The 17,835-nt window shown below is 37.5% G+C and overlaps 1 protein-coding gene across 10 annotated transcripts in view; it reads right to left on the bottom strand.

Annotated features, from left to right (window-relative positions):
- The window catches only part of CDK8 (cyclin dependent kinase 8), a 120,543-nt gene that overhangs the window by 41,615 nt on the left and 61,093 nt on the right, over positions 1 to 17,835 (bottom strand). For all 10 annotated transcript variants that reach the window (XM_027116641.1, XM_027116640.1, XM_027116644.1 and 7 more), the window contains exons 3-4: positions 15,995 to 16,105; positions 12,559 to 12,699 (exon numbers count right to left, since the gene is read on the bottom strand). In XM_027116641.1, coding sequence (XP_026972442.1) covers positions 12,559 to 12,699; positions 15,995 to 16,105 — 252 coding nt within the window. The remainder of the gene's footprint in view (positions 1 to 12,558; positions 12,700 to 15,994; positions 16,106 to 17,835) is intronic.

Raw genomic sequence — 17,835 nt, forward strand, 5'->3', positions numbered from 1 at the left:
TGTGGTACGCGGGCCTCTCACCGTTGCGGCCTCTCCCGTTGCGGAGCACAGGCTCCGGACGCGCAGGCTCAGCGGCCATGGCTCACGGGCCCAGCCGCTCCGCGGCATGTGGGATCTTCCCGGACCCGGGCACGAACCCGCGTCCCCTGCATCAGCAGGCGGACTCTCAACCACTGCGCCACCAGGGAAGCCCAGAAAGGCTCTTTTGATTCCTGTATTTGTTCACTCAACAGTGAACAAATAATAAATAAATGCATAGTACTATTGTATTGATCCTATTTTATTTAGCCTCCCCTATCACAGTTACTTAGGTTACTTTTAGACCAGAAAAGTTCCAGGACATTGTTAAATAATAGTGGTAACAGAAAGCTTAGAACAGAGAAGATAACAAAAGGTAACAGAAAAGATAACAGCTGTTGATTTGGTATGTACACTTTTTTATGCTTAGAAGTTTTCTTCTTTCCTTATTTTTATAAAGAATTTCAATCAGAAATGAATATTAAACTTTGTCAAACATTGAATTTTGCAAAAGTTTTATATTTATAACTATTGAGATAACCACAGTGTTATTCTCTTAGCATTATTAATATGAATTCTGTTAATAGGTTTCCAAAGATTGAATCATCTTCACATTCTTGAAATGAACTTCATTTACTTGGAGCACAGTAGTATTCTTTTAACATTCCTCTGGATACTATTTGCTAATATTTTATATAGGATATATGCATAAATATTTATACATGACACTGACCTACTATCTTTATTAGGTCTGTGTCAGTGTTATGCTTTCTTCCTACAAAGTTATTAAGGAAACTTTCTTTCTGGAACAGTTTATATAATGCAGGATTAACTGTTGCTTCATGGTTGAAGCAACTGTGAAAAATGTGCATTTGTTCCATTTTTTTAGAGGTAGCCCTGTGACAAATGTCTTTAAGTCTTCCATAGTTGCCAGTCCATTTAGTTTTTCTACTTTTTCCAGGGTCAATTACGGTAATTTGTATTTATTTTAAAATGTTTATTCTATCCAGGGTTTTGTAGAACACCAGAATAATTTAACAACTATTAAAGAAATTTAAATGATAGTCAAAAATCATCCATCCTCATTTCAATGCACCAGAAACAGTTTTACAGATGACTTTTACCAACCTTTCAAGAATAAGTAATTCCTCTATTATACAAGCTATTCCAGAGACTAAAATCATTTTCTGAGGCTAGTATAATCATGATAACAAAAAAAAGAGTACAAACAGATCACTGACCAACTTCACTTGAGGACATAGACACAATAAAGTATTGGCAAAGGGAATCCAACAGCAACTGGAGAAAAGAAAATCAAAACCAAGTAGGGCTGATCCCACTAAGACAAGGATGGTTCAACATTAAAACTGAAATAAAACCTTATAAATGTCAGCTACCACATTAACAGATGAAAGGAAACAGCCATGTGACCATCTCCAAAGATGGAGAAAAGCATTTAACAAAATCGATTCTTGATTTAGAAACCAACAGCTTAACTGGATACAGAAGGGAACATTTTCAACCTGATAAAAGGCATCTACCAAAACCCGAGAACAAACATCACACATAATGATGAAACTTAACAATGCTTACTAAAGACAGAAAAACAGTTACCTCAATCATTTGCCACTGCACTAGTAATTAAGTCCTAGCTACTTACCATTACCAAATGTCAAGGGAAAAATGCACTTTATGTACTTTTACTTTCCTTTTAAAATTTTAATATTTCTGTGACTGGGTTCTGTCTTATAACCTCCATGGTATGACAGTCAAGTTGCCAGCATGTTTTTTCTATCTTACTGATACATAAAACAATGCTGCAGCTTGCAGCTCTCCAGTCTTCGCAGCAAGAAGATATAATAAATATTTAGGATAGACTTTGAGTACACCTGTCTCACAAGCAGGAGGCTACTGAGGAACTTTAGGTAGGGGAATGACATGGTGTGATTTGCTTTTTAGAGCGATCATTCTGATTGCTATGTAGATACTGGACCATAGGAACATAAGACTGCAAGTAGGGAAGATTCACTTGGACATTTTTTCAGTAATCCAGGTACCATGGATTAGAACAGTAGTGACAGAAATGATAAGAAGCAAAGTCAAGAGGCAGTAAGTGGACTGCAAAAAACTCAACTGTGTGAACTGTATGAACTGGGAGGTCAGGTTACTGTAGGGTTAATGAACAGGAATTCACGAATGAGCACACCTGGAAGTCCACCTGGAAAATCCAAATCCATATCCTGGCAGTGAGGGGTTTTGGAATCTCCCTGTTAGTCGGCACCTGTTCATTGGACTGACCCAGAGACACTGACCCAGAGACACTGACCCAGAGACATTAGGAGGACTCCAGAATCTCTGCTAATTTGCTCTTCCCTTCATGGCTGTCCCTTCCCACAGCTGTTTCTCCCTGAAAACAAGCACTACAGGTCACTCTTATTTGAGAAAAGACACTGGTCAGATGACTGGGACCAATGCCAACTGCACCACATTCAAATCTCAGTTATAGGACTGTCTTACTGTAGTTCAATCTGAGATATGTTTTGAAGGTAGCATTGATAAGAATCCAGTTATTCAATCAATAAATATTTATTGTGCAGCTAATATGTGCTACTCTGGGTAATAATGATACAGCAGTAAATGAAATGGATAAAGTTCCCGCCCCTAAGGTACTTATTCATAGTTCTAGGGCAATGTGATGATGGACTGAAGTAAAATGCACTTACTGAACACTTATTATGTGCCAGACAGTCCTAATACTTCAGATGACTCTCTATCAAAGAGATGAAAAGACAGGTCTGGCTCCATTTTACGTTAAAAAAAGAGAAAAGATACCAATGTATGTGACTTAAAACTCAGATAATCCTCTACTTCTAGTCAATTTTTAGGATTACTCAAAGATATTATCTTACACTCCATTTTTTTTAAAGACTCAATTAAATTATTTAGAATATCTGTTCTTGATTGGTGAGAAATCTGACTTAAAAGATTCTAGCATTGTGCTGATAAAGTGTCTGAAAAGACTCAGACTCTAAAGAAGTAGATTAGAAGCAATATGCAAACTAAGTAACATAATATTTTCATAATCAACTTGTAATCTGCCCATATAAGCAGGTACGGTATTTGCAGCTGTGCTATACAGCAAAATTAAGCAGGCCACTTTTTCATTATGTAAAACAATAGAACGCAGTTCACTGTGTATGCTCAACATCAATATCAAAATTACACAAACATGGCACATACCAAGAAATCAAACAGACTGTTTACAAACAATCAAATACTTCCAAGAAAGAAAACTGCCCAATTGGTCATTTAAGTAAATATACTATAGAATAAACACAATTCATTATGTTAACTAAAATTAATGCAAACCTCATTTAAGTTTGCCTTAACCCATTCTTATCAATAAAACCTATGCTTTATCTTCAAGCCTAAATTTTATGATCACAATTTTACATGTTTTACTAGTTATAGAATCAGACAAATAAGAAAATTAGAGTAAATCCTTGGAGATTTATTTACTTTCATTCACTCCCAGTAAATGAAGCAAATCTCAAGTAATAAGCAGTGATTAAACCTGACAGTCACAAAGCATTTTTCTTCAAAAAAGCTCTGTTGTAAAGAAACATGCTTAATATATTCCCAACACTCATTTCAAGGAAGCTAAGCACAGAGAAGGGGCAACAGCAGTTAGAACAGAGGCCAAGAACGCAGGCTCCTCTCTTCCCAGCTGGTCAATTATTTTGTTGCTTTGCCTCTTTCAGCATTTGGACAGTGGCAGGGTCCTTTCTGCCTTTTTCTTTCTTTTTTTTTTCTTTTTTCTTTTTTTTACCCTGAAGAAGGTACTGTCCTCTTTTTTTAGGCAGAAAAAAAAGTGTATGCATGGCTCTTTTTTTCTTAATAGCAATCATCCTCTACCATAAAATAAATACACTAAAGCACACTCAATATTATGTGTGAACTTTTAATAAAGACTAAATAGAATCTTCCTCTGTTTTCTTCCATATAACAATAATATATGTTAACTGCAAACTATGCAGACAATTTAGAAAGGTATTAAAGGAGGAAGGTGAAATTTGCCTGAAATTCTCCTACTCGTAAATAAACCCTACTTAGAAAAACATATTTCCTACAGGGCTACGGCTATTCAAAATATTTTATTATCAATGTCAAGAAATTTGCATAAAACATTAAAGTACTTATAATTTGGGACAAAGTGTTTTCTAAAGATTTGACTACTTTTTTTTCCTTGATGTTCTCTTTTCCTAACCATATCAAGGACCTTTTGGGAAACAGTCTAGTGCAGCAGCTTTCAAACCTTTTTGAACACAACCCACAGGAACAAAAATCACTTAATATTGTATGACCACATTCACATATACCCATGTATAACTGAAACAAAAGTTTCATGAAACAATAATTTCCCTCAAGACATATGATGCACTCTGATATTTTCTCTATTCTACTCTACTCCATTAAAAAAATAAAAAGGCTGGTTGTGTTGTGTGATTTCCCAACTCATTTATGGCTTTTACAACCTGCAATTTAAAAATCATTGATCTAGAGGAAAAATTCCCTAAATTCAGTGACCCAGCTTTGAAAACAGTTCTCTTAAGTAACCAGAATCAGGTCACTTAATCTCTTTCCTTCTGAGTCTTCCACTTATTGTACAGAGCTCAACAGTCAATAAGAAAATGCATCTAGGGAGATCAGCTCGGTGCTTTGTGTCGACCTAGAGGGGTGGGTAAGGGAGGGTGGGAGGAAGACGCAAGAGGGAGGGGATATGGGGATATATATATATATATACACACATATATACGTAGAGCTGATTCACTTTGTTATACAGCAGAAACTAACACAACACTGTAAAGCAATTATACTCCAATAAAGATGTGAAAAAAAAAAAAGAAAGAAAATGCATCTAAAAAACCCAACAAACCAACTAACCATATCACTGTGGGCAAACTTTAGTATTAGTAAGCAAAACTAATAAAGCAGGCAATCTCACTCAAGAAGAATCAGATCCAAAATACCCCAATAATTCATCACGTTACCATCAATACATAACTAGGTGCCTTCATAAAGTAGGCCCTATGAAACTGAGTTTGAGTCAATGGCTCACTCCAAGATTTTGACTGTATTGAACAGGAAACCAACTCATCCTTCACCAAACAGCTAAAACCCCACCAAGTGATTCCAAGTTACCCAGTATAATTAAAATAAACTGCATGGCAGCGGCACTATCAGATTTGTTTTTAATAAGTCAGATTAAAGCTCTGAAATAGCTCCAGCATCTTTTAAATACGTTTATGCAATGGCCCACTGGGCTATGTCACATCACATACTACACATGATAGCACATCCCCACTGGGATACTCCAAAGGAAATCTCTACAAAGATTTATTTTCTAGGAAATTTTACTATGGCAAACAACCACACAAAAAAACAAAGAGCCTATTTTGCAGTCAAATGCTCTGCCACTGAGCTATACACCCCCCCCCAAAAAAACCTACTTTGAATTGGTTTAGGGCAGGAGTGACAAACTAGCAGCTAGTTGTAATACTCCAAAACACTCCAAAGTTTGTATACAGCCTTGTAATTCAGCTTAAATGAAAAAAGAAAACAACACAGTGGAAACTTATATTACAGTACATCTCACTTAATACTATATTATAGTATATAATATAATACACTATGTTATATCATCCACTTAGTGCCACAGGACAAAAATACAACCCTATGTGTCTGGTAGTTCCAAGTTAATTAACACTATGATAAAACCATTAAGGTAATAATTCAAAAGAAATTTTGGACATTAGATTTTTTTTTTTAAGTAGAACACGTTAATGACCATATGAGAACCTGATATATACTTAACGAAAATTAATGGTAAATAGGCCAGTCATCATAACTACTTCTCCACTTTCTATTAAGTTCCTTAGGAAACATGTCAAAAGCCCAAGTCTTTAATACTTACTTAAATACAAGTCTGATTTGAGTGTAAATCATTTCTATGGTATATCTGATACACTGCATGAATATTTTCAACAAAAAGCACAAAATTCAGCCAACATTGAGTTCACTAGAAAATTTAAAATGAACAACTATTAGCTAGAAATTAAAATACTTACATTGTGATTAGTAATGAACTGGTCAGTTAAATGTAGTATTAAAGTGACACATGAGAGCTGCAAGTTCAGAACAGCTGGGATGTATAGGAGAAGGGAGGTATGGGCCCCTCACCTACAATTAAAGAATAATTCACACAGAAGGTACTTTAAGACGTTCTTGAAAAAAAGTGAGGGATGTAAACGAACTATGATGGAAATGTTCGACCCTTAAGATTAAAGGAAAATTGGAAAAAATAAATGACATGAAGAGAAGAACATCAGAACAGACAAAGGGCCAGGAAATAGGTCTCAGTGGGAGGAACAAAAATATGGGGTAGAGGAAGAGTGCAATGGAAAAGGTCAACAGATCAGTATCATTAGCTGAATGGTCTCTGAACTGACTGCTAAGAGCGAGCTGAGCTCTTTTAGGTGGAAAGAGGAAGGCTACTGAAAGGACTTAAAATGTAGTATAAATAAAAAAGAACTTTTTCTGCACTGTTCCACTGCACTGAATCACAGCAGAGATAAGAGGGAGTAAAAGGAAGAAACACAGCAGAGTCTCTATGTGTCTGCAGATATGGACCAGCATCAGGTAATATCAGAGATAAGCTATGGAGAATAACGTTGGAGGCCACTTTGCTTCTGTTACAAATGGGCTAGTTCATTCATTCAACAAATATAAGCAATACTGTATACACTAATGTGTATTTTGCTAAGCGCTGGGCAGGATACAAACATATACAGAGTCACAGTCTTTGCCCTCAGGACTTACCATCAAACAGAGGACATACAATTACCAAAACTAGCAAGTGCCCCAGGGGTAGTTCAAAGTAACTGCTACAGGGTGTAGAAGTAAACATTCTCCCTCCCAGCTAGTGTGACTGGGGTGGGAGTGGGGGAGTGGAGGTGGAAGAGGGGTGCACTTTACTGATGAGGTAGCAGGAGCAGAGCTTTAAAGGATGAATAGAATTTCAGATGCTGGAGATGAAGGGAGCAGGGATTCAGGAAGGCAGGGCAACCTTGGGGTTGGCTGGAAAATAACTATAAAGAAAGAGAGAAAAGAAAAAAAGGAGACTGGAGTCAGACTGTACTGGTGTGGTTTTTTTTCGGTCTTTTTTGCCGTACGCGGGCCTCTCACCGCCGCGGCCCCTCCCGCCACGGAGCACAGGCTCTGGACGCGCAGGCCCAGCGGCCACGGCCCACGGGCCCAGCCGCTCCGCGGCACGCGGGATACTCCCAGACCGGGGCACGAACCCGTGTCCCCCGCAAAGGCAGGCGGACTCCCAACCACCGCGCCACCAGGGAAGCCCTGTACTGGTGTTTTTAATCTCTAGTTCACTAACACCAGCATGCATACGTTTGACAAGCGTTTTTCAAATTCTTAATCTATCACAGAATTTCTCCTAGGAAAAGAAAAATTAACTGAGTTTGAAATTTCACGATTTCACAAGAAAACCATCCCTAAATTTATAAAGTTTTATAAAAAGTAATCCGTTCTCGGCTTCCCTGGTGGCGCAGTGGTTGAGAGTCCGTTTGCCGATGCAGGGGACACGGGTTCGTGCCCCGGTCCGGGAGGATCCCACGTGCCGCGGAGCGGCTGGGCCCGTGAGCCGTGGCCGCTGAGCCTGCATGTCCGGAGCCTGTGCTCTGCAACGGGAGGGGCCACGGCGGTGAGAAGCCCGCGTACCGCAAAAACAAAAAAAACAACAAAACAAAACATCAGTTCAACTGAAAGAGGCCAGATAGAGTAAACTGGATGGATGTCCTCACACAGGTCACAATGGAGTCACTGTTAGTGAGAACTTCTCACACTCTGTCCGTGTGCTTTAACTCAATCCAGGAGGACTACCTCTCACAGGAAAGAGTTCAGTCACTACTGCCAAATCAAACTTAGCTTCTACACAAAAAGTATCGAATATGATTTTGGTGCTTCAAGTTTTTTACTAGACTGGGCTCAGAAAAAAATCACCAAACTCAATACAATCAGGCTAACAGATCTCAAACCTTTCCTTATTCTGAGTCACTTAAACATATCTTTATTTGAAGCTTTCATAATATTTCACACTTAGTTTCTCTTTATGGTATCTGGCAAAAAAAATCTTAGTATTCCTTAAGCCAACAGAACACTCCTATTTTAAATAAACAGCAGATAACGGGGGTGGGGTGGGGTGGATGGACGACGTGACCCAGCAATGCCTTTTCTCACATTACCTTAACGGGCGTCTTGGCTAACCGACTTGTATGGGGTGCTTATTTTATCTGTCACCTTGGCTGGACCACAGTGCCTGCGTATCTCGTCAAACAGTATCCTGGATGTTTCTGTCAAGGTGGTTTTGGATGAGATTAACATTTAAATGGGTGGACTTTGAGTTAAGGGGATTACCCTCCATAACGTGGGTGGCTCTCATCCACCAGGTGAAGGCCTTAATAAAACAAACTGACCTCCATGAACAAGAAGGAATTCTGCCAGCAGACTGAGTTTGGACTCAACTACGCCTCTTCCCTTGGGTCTGTCAAAGCTGCCAGCCTACCCAGCAGATTCTGACTAACCAGGCCTCCACAACTGCCTGAGGGAGCTGCTTAAAAGAAATCTCACTCTCTCTAATATATACACATTCTGTCTCTCTGGAGAACGCTGATTAATACAGATGGTAATGCCAGAACCAGGACTACAGACTATTAGTCAAACGATTTTAATTTCCAAGGAGAGGAGAAAAAAGAAGAAAGGAGAAGGGTGTAGTCAAAGGAAACAACATAGCTAACTTACACACACCTCTGTTTTTATTTCTCTCTACTTACAGCAAACAGATTAAGTGTATAAGCAAACCAACTTATACATACATATTTTAATGCTCTAAAACTAAGAAGTTTACTTTGGATTCATAAATTATCTCACAAAATAAATACTGAATGTTTTTGCTTTCTAGCCCGTTTTTCTTAAAACATCCACACATGTGTACACATTACCACCTTCAGCCCAACAAGAGTTCCAGAATTATTAGATCTCTATTTCCTGCCAACGATGACAGATCCCAGTTACTGAGTTACTGATCTGCTACTACATAATCATTAGTAGTGACAAAATTAATCTTTATTTATTAAATAACAACTATATATATCAAAGAACTTCATAACTCTATCATCTCAAATCAGTATTTCTATTAATAATAAAGCCAATGCTATTAAGCAAAAGCTTCAGTAACATTCTGGGCTACTTTCAAATGGTGTTTTTAGGCTGTCTATGCCAATTATCCACCTTAATATGAAGTTTCTTGTGGCAAGTCAGCAACTTAACCAATTGGTTCAATTATTAACATTAGAAATCTATGTAGGGAATTCCCTGGTGGTCCCAGTGGTTAGGACTCCACATTTCCACTGCAGGGGGCACAGGTTTGATCCCTGCTTGGGTAACTAAGATCCTGAAAGCCATGTGGCACGGCCAATAAATAAACAAACAAACAAACATCTACATAGATCTATTAAGGTTGGTATCGCCTCATTTCATCTAAACCTGACTGAAAGGAGCAAAGAATATAATTAACTCGTAATTATATTCATTCTCATAGAGTAAATATCTCATCCGCAAATCATAACAACTATTTGAGAAGGGGTTAAAAAAAGGCATATCATACAGCTTCTAAAGAATGTTCTTCAGAGTAAATACTTGATTACTCCATATATGAATATCTTATGTAGCTATCGTTGAAAAACTATATAATATCAAACTCCAAAATTTAATTTTCAGCTGGCAGGAAGGTGAGCACATATTTTTTAAAAAACTATGATAATGAATCTTTCCTTCAAGAACTGAAGAATAATTCAAGAGGCAGGTACCTGAAACAGTAAGATCCAGCCTGGGACAGAGGTTATCGTTTTAAGGAGACGATGGTGCAGTGTGCCTGTGATGCACAGAAGGGTCAGGAGTTTGGAAGGATCACTAAGAAGTCACGCACAGACAGTACAGGAAACCACACTTCAGATGGGAAAGCCAAAGGAGGCAGCAGCAGAAAAACAACCGCTTACATTTTACAAAATATTTTGGATGAACACACTTTTAAACAGAGAGCAGTGGCATATCAAGAAGGGCACAGGAGTAGGAACAGTTTGCCTCAGTGAACAGGAATATTTTATCACTGATACTGTTCAGAATTGCCAGCATACGGTAACAATAAAAAGTAACGGGCCTCCCTGGTGGCGCAGTGGTTAAGAATCCACCTGCCAATGCAGGGGACACGGGTTCAAGCCCTGGTCTGGGAAGATCCCACATGCCGCGGAACAACTAAGCCCGTGCGCCACAGCTACTGAGCCTGCGCTCTAGAGCCCGCCAGCCACAACTACTGAGCCCGCGTGCTACAACTACTGAAGCCCGCGCACCTACAGCCCGTGCTCTGCAACAAGAGAAGCCACTGCAATGAGAAGCCCGCACAGAGCAACGAAGAGTAGCCCCCGCTCATGGCAACTAGAGGAAGCCCGTGGGCAGCAACAAAGAACCAACGCAGCCAAGAATAATTAATAAATAAATTTTTCAAAAGTAACTACTTTTCGTCTGTTTATTATTTTTAAATCAGCTACAGACAGTGCATCCCTCTGTCACCTGCACCTAAGTGCACTGCTCCACTGCATCTGTCTCCTGGTACACCACCAACAGAGACTTCTGAGATGACCTGCTCTATACTGTCTCTGTGCCAAAGACAACTTGTTCTGGCCGTATCAATAGAAAGAGCTCTCCCAAGAGAGACACAAAAGAAATCAGACTTTGAAATTATTTTCACTACTGTAGTTAATACTAATGTGAGTAGTTCAGGTATATTATACATTAACATAAAAATTAAATACTGGTTTAAAAATCAGTTTGTATTCATCTAATGAACATACATATTTTAGTGATGAGAAAATACTTACATTAGAAAGAAAATGTAGCGTTATCGTAGCATAATTAACTCTATGGGGAAAAACCAGATTCTATTCTTTTAGAATCATAAAAAAGGTCAGTAACTCAAAAGTAGTAATAGTTTTTCCCTAAGTTCACTCTACCCCTAAAAGCTGAAATTTATATTCAGTTTCGTAGAGCGACAAAGGATTTTTTTTTTTTTTTTTTTTTTTGTGGTACGCAGGCCTCTCACTGCTGTGGCCTCTCCTGTTGCGGAGCACCGGACGCGCAGGCCCAGCGGCCATGGCTCACGGGCCCAGCCGCTCCACGGCATGTGGGATCTTCCCGGACCGGGGCACGAACCCGTGTCCCCTGCATCGGCAGGCGGACTCTCAACCACTGCGCCACCAGGGAAGCCCACGACAAAGGATTTTTCACATTCATGTTCTATAAATTCATTGTTTATAAATAAAATAACCTAATTCTATTAAAAATAAAGGAAAATTTTTTGCATAAGGGAAAAAGTTATTTCAACCAAATTTCTGATGTGTTATTGGTCCTACTCTAAATGGTTTCTAGATTTGACAACTGGAGATAAACTAACTACCACTAAACTTATTTCAAGATTTACTGAAGACAGATGAAAGAACTAGAAACTAAAACACCTGACTGAAGGCCAGAGACTGAATGCAGAGAGCATTCAGAGCAGCCTGGAAAGAATATCTGCATGAGGGGCAGAGCAGCTCCACCTCCAAGTTGGCGACGGGTTTTTTCCTAATGTACACATGTGACTAGAGACCAAGTCATCACTTCCAGTATTGTGTTTATAATTGTTTGAAATGAAGGCACACTTTACTAGAGTTACTACATTACGCAATATGAAAGGGGAAAAGGGGAATTTGAGATTTACATAATTTAAATCTATGAAGATTTAATGAACAATGCACCATTTAATCACCAATTTAATGCTCTATGGGTTTTTTTAAAAAAGGGCATAAACTATTCTGCCATGTGAAATAAAAATAAAGTCAGTTTCTGAAGTTTCTAAATTCGTAAAAATTTATTGCAGCTTAACATGACAAGGCACTCAATAATGTACTCAATCATGATTATTAAAGGCTGTTGGCAGAGAGACTGCTACTAACATAGTGGGTTTAAAAATAAGCAGATGAATGCTCCTCTTCTAATATACAACTTAGGATACAGTAGGCTCCAAAGGGTTATTTTCAAGTTACTCATAAACATACCAACTTCTAGAGTTTGCCTGGCATATAATATTCAATGTAAAGCAGGCCAATACGTTATTTACAGACTTGAAGAAAACCCCGAAAGCTTAGCAAAACAAATGTGCCCTCTTTCACCTCTTCAGCACCAGCTTAACGTATGTCAAGAAGCAGGATGCATTACACAAAAGCACAAGGCTAGGCTAGTTTTGAGGCTAGCATTCCCACTTCCTCTATAAGGTTTGCAGGCCTGTATAGCACTGATATCTAGAGACAACTAAAAAATCATCCAACTCCAAATGCATCTTTCTGGCTTAAACCTAACTATATTTCAACTTACCAAATCCCTGTGCAACACCCAGTTAGCATGCAGGTAGTGAATCCCATCTAGGATCTGATACAATAGTGACTTCACCATTCCCCGAGGTAACTGTACTGGCTTCTTGTTTGCTTTAGATGCTCTGTGAAACTTGATTATATGCTGAAACAAAGAAAAATATCACCAGAAGCTTAAAAAAGGAAAGACAGTTTGATATATAATATTTTCCTAACAGAAAAACACTCAGGGATTTCCAAAGATTTGAAAATATAATTTCACGTTCTGCTGGATAACATAAATAACCTTAAATTTTCCAAATAACTAGAGCTAAAATGTCATTTCCTAAGCATATGATACGGTCTCAGAAAATAAATGATGACAACAGAGAAGTAATGTGATTTTATTTTTAAAGTATAATTAAAAATTACTTTCAGAGTTACTTGACCCCTGTTTATCTGGTGAAAATTTTCAAGAAAAGAGTATTTTTTATTCTGCAGTGATTAAATGAAAAAAAAAAAAAAAAAAAGGACAGATAGAGTTCTGGCTGGTTGACATAGCATAGATGTGGTACCTACTTACAATACATGAGTTATAAAGAAAGCAAATGGGAAAATATTTCAATTAAGTACACCCAAGCACAAAGGAATAACACGTAAATGACCAATTCACACTGGACATAATTAGAAATATGAAAGCTTCTTCAGACGAGGAAAAACAACAGCCTTGTAACATCCATCAAAGGTTTCTAGGTATCAATATAATGTTAGTGGACATCCGGTAAACACAATACCACTTTATAAACAGAAAAATCATTTTACAAATAAATGTACCTCAACAGAAACAAGATACAATGTTTCAAACTCTTGACAGGTTTCATTTTAATTAAAGTTCTCTTAAACTGCAAGAAAATCTACAAGTCAGCTGCAGCCAACTCTGCTGTGTGCACCACTGTGCACATGCCTGTGTCTAACATGCGCAAGAGCAGACTCCTGACCAGTATTTGTGAGGGAATATCAGGCGTATTCTTGAACTTAATAAAAATAATTAAAAGAGGAGTGAGATATTTAATATTATACATTAACCTTTTCATTTCTACTTTCTTATGATATAGAGGTAGAAAATGGGTAAGAAATAACTAATGACTAATGAGTGAAGGAGTTTTATCTTCCAAAGAAAAAATAAAAAGCAAAGGTTTATTTCAGAAGGTAAGGGGTATCAGTCAGTACCTATGTAGTATGATTAATCTATGCTTTCGTAGCAGCATTACATTATGTTAACTTCCTTCTCAGTAATTTTTTTAAAGTATTTAAGAAAAGGCAAACAAAACAGAGCTACAATAACTCAATAATCTAGACTGTTTGTCACCTATCCTAAGAAATGATGTGACAATCAAGTCTGTTCACCTTAAGAAGAACCAGTGGCCCTCAGAGCTTAAAAAAAAAAAAGATTAAAATACATTAAAAAAATTAAAACCTGCCAGAGTAAGAATGAAAGGAACAAATATTTAGGGAGGTAAGATAACCAACTGATGCCATATACCACTTCTTTAGTTATATTCTCATTAGGGTATTACATATTACTTTTTAACCAATATTTTATAACTACAAAAAACTACAGTAAGAGAATTTTTTACCTTCATTTTTATTCCAGGGCAATATAACAAATATGCAATATGTATACCATAAGATTTCACCAACACCTAAGTGATTTTTTTAAATTATCTTTTTACTGCAACTGTTTTCTTACCCTCTGCTGCCTTACCCCATCTAATTCATTTCAATATCCAAATTAAAATAAGAAAATAAAATGGATAAAGAATAGGTTTTAATAAAATTGAATCACCATTTAGTTTTTATTAAAATGAGCATTTAAAGTACTTATTTGGCTTAAATGAGTATTAATAAGATGATGATAAAGCCAATGGTGACTATATGCACAACATTACATGCAGTATAATTTGTGAAAGCATAATTATACCTACATATAAAATTAAATATTACATACCAGTTTGTGAGAAACCATAGTGAATACAATGCGATCTCCTATGCTCAACTATGTTTTATTACAAATCACCTTTACAAACCAGCCTGGATATTCTCTCATAAATTTGGATTATATAATTTGATTTTGTGTTAGATTTCAGTATGATGAATGTTCAATTCAATACTGGCCACCCTGATGTAATGAATTTTTATTAACAGAATACTAATTTGATTAGATCTCTTTTAAAAGAACAGAAGCCAACAAGAAAAAAATATTTACAACCAGTATGAACCCTGGACAATAGTTTCATAAAACAGAGAGAAAATTTCATGTGTCTATTTTCTGTTTGAAAACAGTTCTTTCCAGACAACTTACAAAAATAATTTGAATCAAACCACATTTAGTCATGGAAAACAGGAATCTACAAACAGTATGAAAACATTTTTTTCTAAATCTGAAAGCATATGACACCAAAATAAGTTTCAGTTTCTGAAGTCTGTTAAAGTTAAAATTATGTAAATGAGGATACTTCTGGAAATTAGCAAAAGAGTTTAAAACTATTTAACTATTTTCAGAAGGTGAATTTACTTTTAAACAGTTTTACTAGGATTTGTGCTAGTTTTATTTCGAAATTTTGTATTTGCATTTACGAACTACAGCTGAATGAAAGAATAAATTATTTTGCAGATTTTGAAATTGAGCCAGGATACTATAATCCCTTGCATGTTTTCTCTTTTATTTAGCTCAATAAATGCACAGTCACGCTAATTTAGTAAATATAGATAGGATGCAAAACACAGTGAAATATTTAAAGACCTTATTACTTAGTAAATATCAGAAAAATATATCTCCCAGTACTGAAGTAGTTGCTAATGAATTAACTTGACGTAATACTGGGTTTTGTTTACTTGTTTTGTTTTTTAAACTGAAATCTGTGTTAACATGTTCTTCACCCAAGACTGATCAGGATATAAGTTTTGTATGTTTCAAAATTATTTGGGCTATCCTATTATAGATTTTCATCTATATATATCATTAATCTTATCCCCAAGATGGCCTTTCAGGTTTTTTTTAAAAAATGTAGCTGCTATATTTAATAAAGGAGTAAATTTTATAGTTACTTAAGGCTTCTGTAAATCCTATTTTAAAAATAATCTGCTGAGGGCTTCCCTGGTGGCACAGTGGTTGAGAGTCCACCTGCCGATGCAGGGGACACGGGTTCGTGCCCCGGTCCGGGAAAATCCCACATGCCACAGAGCGGCTGGGCCCATGAGCCATGGCCGTTGTGCCTGCGCGTGTGGAGCCTGTGCTCCGCAAAGGGAGAGGCCACAACAGTGAGAGGCCCACGTACCGCAAAAAAAAAAAAAAAAAAGTAAATCTCATACGAAGATGAGCTCCCAAAATTGTTTTCAGTCAGTCCCTCTTAATCCCCAACTGAAACCATGGCTCCATGTCCACCAACAATTCACCTTACCCAGAGGTCATGTTCAGCGTAGTCAAACAGAAGCCATACTTTCCTATCAGCATGAGACAGAAACACCTTCTGAAGAGAGATGACATTTGGATGCTTAAGCTCTCGAAGTAACTGCAAAACAAAGGCAATTCATTAAAAATCTTTGCCATAAAAATAGCATTAAAAACCCCATACCATTTGTAATTCAAAGGCAATACAAACCTAATGGCAATCAATCCTAAAATTCTAATAAGTACCCATACAATTTTGAGATGCCCATAAAAATGAGTAAAAATCAGTGGAGAAAAGATACTGAAAAGATATAACTGTGTAAATCTGTCTGTATGGTTGCTATTGTTTAGTTGGTTTCTTTTTTTGTTTTGTTTTAATGTTTTTATTATGGTAAAATATATACATAACATAAAAAATCACCATTTTAACCATTTTCAATTCAGAAGCATAAGTACACTCACAATGTTGTGCAACCGTCCCCACTATCCATTTTAGAACTGTTTCATTATCCTAAACAGAAACTCTGTACCCATTAAACAATAACTCCCCACTTTCCTCTCCCCCTCAGCCCCTGGTAACCTCTATTCTACTTTCTGTCTCTATGAATTTGCCTATTCTAGGTACCTTATATAAGTAGAATCATACAGTATTTGCCCTTTTGTGTCTGGTTTATTTCACTTAGCATAACGTCTTTAAGGTTTATCCATGTTGTTGCATGCATCAGAATTTCATAGCTTTTTAATGGCCAAATATTGGGTTGGCCAAAAAGTTCCTTCGGCTTTTAAGTATAAATTAAAGACACATTTTTCAATTTCACCAAGAACTTTACTGAACAACGTATTTACCGTTTTGCTCCACTACTTCTGCCATTTTTCAGGCAACTTCATAATTCCATCTTCCCAAAACTTTTTATCTTTTTGAGCAAAGAACTGTTCCAGGTACCTTTTACAGTCTTCCAGGGAATGGAAATTTTTTCCATTAAGAGAATTTTGTAAAGACCGAAATACATGGAAATCCGAAGGTGTAACGTCTGGTGAATACAGCGGATGAATCAGAACTTCCCAGCTAAGCTGTAACAGTTTTTGCCTGGTCATCAAAGAAACATGTGGTTTTTGCGTTATCGTGATGGAAGATCATGCATTTTGTTGACTAATTCTGGAAGCTTTTCGTCAAATGCTGCTTTCAGTTGGTCTAACTGGGAGCAGTACTTGTTGGAATTAATCGTTGGGTTTTCCAGAAGGAACTCATAATAGAGGACTACCTTGCAATCCCACCATATAAACAACCTTCTTTGGATGAAGACCAGCCTTTGGTGTGGTTGGTGATGGTTCATTTCGCTTGCCCCACGATCTCTTCCATTCCACATTACTGTACAGTATCCACTTTTTTTTTTTTTTTTTGCAGTACGCGGGCCTCTCACTGCTGTGGCCCCTCCCGTTGTGGAGCACAGGCTCCAGACGCGCAGGCTCAGTGGCCGTGGCTCACGGGCCCAGCCGCTCCGCGGCACATGGGATCTTCCCGGACCGGGACACGAACCCGTGTCCCCCACATCGGCAGGCGGACTCTCAACCACTGCGCCACCAGGGAAGCCCCAGTATCCACTTTTAATCACCCGTCACCATTCGTTTTAAAAATGGAACGTTTTCACTACATGTGAGTAGAGAATCGTATGCAGAAATACCTTCAAGAAGGTTTTATTCTCTTTAACTTATGCGGAACCCAAACATCAAAGCGATTCACACAACCAAGCTGGTGCAAATGATTTTCAACGCTTGATTTGGATATTTTGAGTATGTCAGCTATCTCCCAAGTGATGTAACGTTGATTGTTCTCAGTTAAGTTCTCGATTT

Source organism: Aethalodelphis obliquidens, unplaced genomic scaffold (assembly GCF_003676395.1).
Source record: "Aethalodelphis obliquidens isolate GAN/ISIS:26980383/991018 unplaced genomic scaffold, ASM367639v1 scaffold16, whole genome shotgun sequence".
Classification (NCBI taxonomy): domain Eukaryota; kingdom Metazoa; phylum Chordata; class Mammalia; order Artiodactyla; family Delphinidae; genus Aethalodelphis; species Aethalodelphis obliquidens.